We start from the raw sequence: 6,672 nt of genomic DNA on the forward strand, positions 1-6,672 counted from the left end.
GTGTTCAGAAACCCTTTACTCTGCTGCCACATTTTTCATGATCCTCACATTGTTATGATGGAGTGTTAATCCTTACATCTAGGATCAAAGACCCTTGTAGCTTGACATTTAAAGACCTTCACAATTTGATTCCAAACTGCCTTTCTGACCTTCATTCATAGCCTATTAATCTCCTTCACACTATATTCCAAATCAAACATTTCACCATCAACTTCTGGGTATCTGCAAAAGCATTCCCCATGCTTGGTATAGTCGCTATTAATTTTTCCTCATGACCTTTTATTTACTTCAAATCTTGTGCCAGCCATTTATGAAACCTGTAGTGATCCTGTTATCTTCTCTTTGTACTTGTATAGCAGCAATTAGGTGATTAAAAGGATGGACCTAAATTCATCAAAAGTCGATTTCAAATCCTGCCTCACATTTACCAGATCTTACTCTAGGCAAGCCAATTTATCTTTTAGTCTTAGTTTCCTCATTTGTAAAATGAGGCTAAAAGTGCTTATTCATGGGTATGAGAATGTGGGATAATACAACACACACATGTGTATATTTATCACTATGAATTATTACAGAATGACTAGATATCATTACATCCTCTGGAACAGATAACTTCTTGAGAGCCAAAGCAATTTCACTTGTCATTGTATTCCCCCAAGCCTAGTATCATGTCTTATATAAAGCACTTATGTTTGTGAACTTTGAAAATACATTTCCCTTCACCAACCCATATCACTATCAATGTATGATTTAATATAGGGCTTCTTAAATTTTTTCCATTCTCGATCCCATTTTACCTGAGAAATTTTTATGCAGCCCCATCTCGAATCTGAGCCAAGGTGTTTCTAACAGCTTTCGTGCATGTACGGTGCAAAGTGCACATATTGTGTGTTCAAAAGGCTGTAGTGAAGTTGTTCAATGCAATATGGACAAATGCTATTAGAAACACCTTCTATTTATTATATTTTGAATTAACTTTTGTTTGTTGTGTTCAGAAATCTTTTATCATTGCCAAATTTTTCGTGACCCTCCCATTCCATTCCATGATCCCATATGGAATTGTGACACAGTTTAAGAAGCTTTGATTTAGTAGATGTTCTGGGAAGTTGTTCAAGGAAAAGATAGAATAAAAGATTTGCCCACCCAAGGTCACTATGCTAACAAATCTCAGGGATTGAACCTTATCATGCTACCTTTACTGAATAACACAATAATTTATGTAGATATATTTAAATATATACTTTAGATGGGATCTATCCTAATCTTAAGGGATTGAACATATCATAAACTAGGGAGTCTGATGGAAAGAGTACTGAACTGAATTGGAAACCCTAGCTTTCATCTCTTGGGATACTGCCAATTGCTGGCAGTAGAATTTTGGGCAAACCATTTAACCTAAGCCTCAGTTTCCTCATCTGTAAAAGAAACAATAAATGCATTTTGTCATAAATTTCAAAGCACTGGGTGAACAAAAGCTTTTAAGATAGCAAAGCCCAGGAATTTGAAGTCATATTGTTCCTCCTCCTGTAGCTTGAGGATGTGAAAGAGGGAGTCAGTTATTATAATGGCCCATATTCCTAATTTCTCCTCAATAAATACAGCAGGCCAGATTTCATTACTTTTATTCTCCCACCCACTCTACCTCCCTCCAATACACACAAGCCTAAAAACTCCCTTGCCACAGGGCAGAAGGTGACCCTACAGAAAGGGCCCTACAAAAAGATGAAGTCCAAGGAGAGAAGGAAGATCAACATACCATAGCCCCCACCATGGGGGGGAAGGGAGGCACCCCTATACTGCTGTCCCAGTCCCTATATACAGTGAGGGAAGTAAGAAGGTATCCCTCCAAGATACAGCACCAACCTCAGCATGGAGGCAAAGGGGAAGTGGGGATGACCCCTCCTCCACCAACCCCAAGAAGGAGAAGGTGATGTTCTAAAGGAGGGCATATACCACCCACCCTACTGCAGTTCAGATGCAGCCTCAGCACCAAGAGTGTGTATGTGTATGGGAGAGACAGGGGGAGAAGGGAGTGACTTCTCTGTACCAGCCCCCTTCTCCCCCTGAATTCCAACACCCCAACACAGGATTTCCACCCCATGCCCAAGCCCAGGTGAGAAGAGATGAAATTGTGATGACATCCAAGGCCTTTGTTTATTTCTTCTTCCGTTCCTGAGAGCACCGAGGGCAGAACCTAGGAAGGAGGTGGTAAAGAGGGACAGATAGGTTAAAAGAATCTGGGAAGAAACTCTTCTCAAATTCAGCCCAAGATTCAGACTCAGGATACCCTTAGCCATAAACTTACCATTTCCCTCGAGGCTTGGTTGTTAATCCAACACAAGCAAAGTGGAACCACTCAATGGAACACTGAAAGAATGTAGGAAAAAGAAGCAAAATTAGAAGGAAGGAGTTAGAATTTCTTTAACTTATTCTAAATCTGTCTCCTATCTTCTTCCTCTCAGAGAAAGATCCTCCCAAAAAACTGGGTAGGGCTGGGCTAATTCTGATTACATTTCAAGCACTCAACTGCTTCAGAGTTCTGGTCATTCTTGCCTTTTTTTCATCTTATTCTTATCCTTCTCAACCTTTTAGAAAGTAATATCTTCCAAAAGGGAAACGGCAGATGGCGAATGCTTTCCTAACAAGATCTACTTCAGTGTTTGTGGGAAAGCAATCACAGCCTTTTTCTCATCTCCTCCCTCCATCACCCCTTCTTGGCATCCCATTCTACAGATAAACTGGTTCTCACATCAGGGTTGTCACAGCCAATCATCTCCCCGTAGGAAACTTGATGGCAAAGGCAGTAGGTAGGTTCATTGGGATCCACTGGCATATCCAGCACATCTGAAGGATGGACACTGCCAAAAGTCACTGAGGGCATACCATATTCAGGGCTTCTAAAAGAAAATAGGTAATGGCATATGTTATGACCTTCATATATAACAGGAGATTTGGGGATTAGGATGAAGTTAGGAAGAATTATCTTCAATTCTAGACACAAATATTGGGCCACTTTGTAAGAAAAAGAAAGTAGAAGACATGGAGGAATGGAGGTAAGGATTTTGGCAAGACAAACTCACGTGCGCACAAATTTCAGCTTCTTCTGGGCAGCCTTGGGAGCCTCCTCATCTGAATTCTTACCCTTAGAACGAGCACGGGCAGCTTTCTTCTCCTTCTGAACCCGGCCTTCTAGGAAGGAGGGGAAGAGCCAGGAGGCAAGGGGACCAAAAAATAGGTTAAACCTTTTTTGGCTTCTCTGTTCCTTCTGATCCAATTAATCTCCTCCTCATTTTCTTAGTCACAGAATTTAAAGATGGAAGAAAAAAATCATCTACCTCCACCCAATCCCATTACCTCAGTGTTTCTAATAAGGAAACTGAGGCCCAAGATTACATAGGTATTAAGTAGCATATAGTATCTGACCCATTGCTACTTTTATTAAGCCCTCCTTCCTCCCACCTCCCAGAACCCTGTCCCATTCTCCTCACTCTTTTTTCCTTTGCTGGAAGAGCTGTCATAGTCACTTGACTCAATCTGTTTCTCTTTTAGATCAGCCTCAAAACGGGCTAGATCTGTGTCCAGTCTTCGAATATGCTTATCCACCTAGGACCAGGGTAGAGAGCAAGGAGAAAAGACAGGGAGATGAGAGACTAGAAAGGATGAAACTAATCATAAGGAAAATTCTGGACCCAAAACAGATTCCACAAAGTTCCCAAACCTATAAAAACTCCCCAAACATTTGAGAAGCCTAAGACCCTTGTGGAATAAATGGAAAGGTAGAGAGAACACGTGGATCCTAGCCATACCATCTCATAGGTCTGCATGGCGAGCTGCACCTTGTCATCCCCAAATTCCTTGCATTTGCCGTAGGCTTCCTGGATCTGCTTAAGTAATGCCAGCTTTTCCTCTGAGTTGAGGCTGCGGGCGCTACTCATATATTCAGTGGCCAGCTTGTCAATTTCTGCTTTCAGGTCTACAATAGAGACAGAGGCCTGGTCACAATGCCCCCCACCCCCCGAAGAGTTGATTGAACATATTCCCCCTTGACCCCTTTCCATTCAACCTCATCAAATTAAAAGGCACAGAATATTTGAGGAGAGGCTGAAATACTATTTGGACTAAACTTGTGGCTCTACTGGTACAGGGAACTCTCACATAAGAAAACACAGGATAGCATGTAGGACACTGGTACACTTAACTGGGAAATTAAATGACTTTCCCAAATTTACACAGCCAAGAATGATAACCAAAGGGGATGCCATCAGCATTTCTACCCACCAGGTATAGCAGAAGCTGAAATTAAACATGGAGGTATCTCCCTTTCTACAACTTTTCTATCTTAGACATACTTATGAGTTTTTGCTAGCTGTAGATGCTGTTCACAAACCCTGTCACTGTTTGCATGCCTCAACAGCTACTTTATGTCTTTTCTCAAAAACTATCTACCCTGATCAAATTATTGGTGATCCACCCACTGTTACTCTTCTCAGTGATTCATCCCTGTGCCTCACTGAATGCTTATCTTGTGCTCAACCTGCTTCTCACTCTATTTAAGCTAACCATTCAGTGACTTGGTTGGGCATTCTATTGTCATCTATTCTATCAACTAGACCAACTAGCATATCCTAAAGCAAAATGGCTTGGAGATTGGTGGCATTCCAACTCATTACTGATGATCCTGGTTTGCCATTTATTCCTTGGTAGAGCTCATTGAAACTGGTGATGAAACTGCTCATGAGATGGATTGAGTTGACTACAACAGGTCCGGGTCTTGCACAAAGCTGGGCAGAGCCAGTGCTCTGTAGATCTTCAGTTTGGTACGGTGATTCATTCTATGTTTGCACTACATTTCATCTGTCAGTTTCCCAAAAAACATATTATGAGGCATGCAAACAATGACATGTTCTCTGATATCTCTTCTCGTTGTGTGCACTTCAAAAGTCAGGATTGGATTACAGAGAAAACAAGTCAATCCTCAGCATTCGGCTGCTCCCGGATGACCATTTCGGGACTTTTGATGTTGTGATGAATTAACTATGATGACCTTCCCAATGGGACTTGGTCACAAGCTTGCAGATCACTTGTTATTTCCTTGAGCAGGACTATATAAAAGAGAAAAGACTGAACCTATTACATAATCCTCTACTGATAAGGCACTATCAACTCTGATGAGACCAACCTGACCATCGGGGAGTAGCCTCAGGCTCCAAGTGAATTTCTCAGGGCAGCCAAACTTGCTCAAGAGTTGCCAGAATGCAGGTCCACAGATGATATCTAATACTTCTGTAAGGTCGAAGAATACAGTGTAGAGGTCTTGTTGTTAATCTCTGTGCATTTTTTTCAGTATTTGCCATGAAGCAAAGATTATGTCTGCCAACATGAGTTGCAGTCAAGGCCATACTGTGAATTCTGTGGCAGTATGACTGATAATGAAGTGTAGCAGAAGTATTCTGGAAAGGGCTATACCCCCAAAGAGATGCAACTAGAGTTGAAACCATAAGATTTTCTGACTTTCTTCTTCAGGTGGGAATGAGGTTAGTGTCTTTGAACTCTTTAGCTCTTTCCTCAGCACTTCATTTGTCGAGGAAAAATTGGTGCTGATATCTAGCTACCATTACCCTCCCTTCATAAAGTGAACAGAAAAGCAACAGTAGTACCCTGTTCATCAGACTGTACAATCAAACACCAAACTGAAGAATAAATCATCATTCACCCTAGACACAGATAAATGGACACCTCTGTCTGTACGCACCCTCTGTTCTCTGGTCTAGGTCCCGCATGAGCTGGAAGTTTCTCTGGAGCTCAAAGGGGAGGTTTTCAATACCTGGGGGGAAGAAGAGGCTGTGAATTGCTGGAGGTCATGGGGTTCCCTTGTGTCCCCACAACCTACAAAACCTCACACTGGACTTGAACCCTGGCAATAATAGTGGTGGTCCAAACCTGGCAGAAGAGGAGTAGTTACCAAAAATCCTACCAATCAAACCTGACTAGCACCAGGTCCTTTTTGGTGGGAAGGGGGTCCCAGATCCATGAGGAAAGGAGGCTCAGTCCTTTCTCGTTTGGTAGTTACTGTCACTCACTTAGAGGGGAGGGAGGAGCCACTGGAGGGTTTATTCTTCTAAGAAAAAGGAGATCAGTGAATTTCACGGTTACAGATGGGCTGACAGCTGGGGCACCTGGCCAGGCCAGATCAACACAGCGCACCCCAGCCTGAAATTAGGTGTCCCCCGACAGTCAGGGTCCAAGACAACCCTCTTATCCCCTCCTCAGCCAACACTACGGAACTTCTCCCAAACCCAAACCGATCAAGCCCACCTTAGCGGCCCCTCTCAGGGCTGACATCCATCAGCTGCCGCAGACCCCGCACCCCGCACCCCGCCCCCACTCCTCCCCTCCCCTCCTTTCCTTTCTTCTCAGTTGTCTCTCTCCCCCCGCGGGCCCACCGATGTGCGCATGTCCCATCTCGGCTGGGCCCTGCACCCGCGCTAAGGCTGCCGACCCAACACCCGCAACCTCTTACTGTCCAGATAATGCTCCAAGTACATTCCCGCCGCCATCTTGAAGCAAAACAAAGCAACTTCCGGTCCGTTCCCGGAAGTGATAGACGACCTTCCAGGGCTCGAGCTTATCCCAGAGACAAGGCCTCTTCCGCCCTTAAAAGGAGGAGGGGGG

At 43.5% G+C, this 6,672-nt stretch overlaps 1 protein-coding gene across 5 annotated transcripts; it reads right to left on the minus strand.

Annotated features, from left to right (window-relative positions):
- Positions 1 to 1,606: 1,606 nt before the first annotated feature.
- On the minus strand, positions 1,607 to 6,672 carry ING4 (inhibitor of growth family member 4). 5 transcript variants are annotated; one of them, XM_074266776.1, is made up of 9 exons: positions 6,521 to 6,653; positions 5,753 to 5,824; positions 5,180 to 5,283; positions 3,807 to 3,973; positions 3,489 to 3,603; positions 3,081 to 3,189; positions 2,750 to 2,897; positions 2,306 to 2,367; positions 2,018 to 2,194 (listed from the first exon to the last, which is right to left on the minus strand). In XM_074266776.1, the coding sequence occupies exons 4-9, from the start codon at positions 3,933 to 3,935 to the stop codon at positions 2,155 to 2,157; spliced, it is 603 nt and encodes a 200-aa protein (XP_074122877.1). In that variant the 5' UTR covers positions 3,936 to 3,973; positions 5,180 to 5,283; positions 5,753 to 5,824; positions 6,521 to 6,653; the 3' UTR covers positions 2,018 to 2,154. The 5 variants fall into 5 exon arrangements, with proteins under 5 accessions (XP_074122873.1, XP_074122874.1, XP_074122875.1 ...); XM_074266772.1 differs by lacking the exon at positions 5,180 to 5,283 and having other exon boundaries at positions 1,607 to 2,194; positions 3,081 to 3,186; positions 6,521 to 6,672; XM_074266773.1 differs by lacking the exon at positions 5,180 to 5,283 and having other exon boundaries at positions 1,607 to 2,194.

This window comes from Sminthopsis crassicaudata, chromosome 5 (genome assembly GCF_048593235.1).
Source record: "Sminthopsis crassicaudata isolate SCR6 chromosome 5, ASM4859323v1, whole genome shotgun sequence".
NCBI classification, from domain to species: domain Eukaryota; kingdom Metazoa; phylum Chordata; class Mammalia; order Dasyuromorphia; family Dasyuridae; genus Sminthopsis; species Sminthopsis crassicaudata.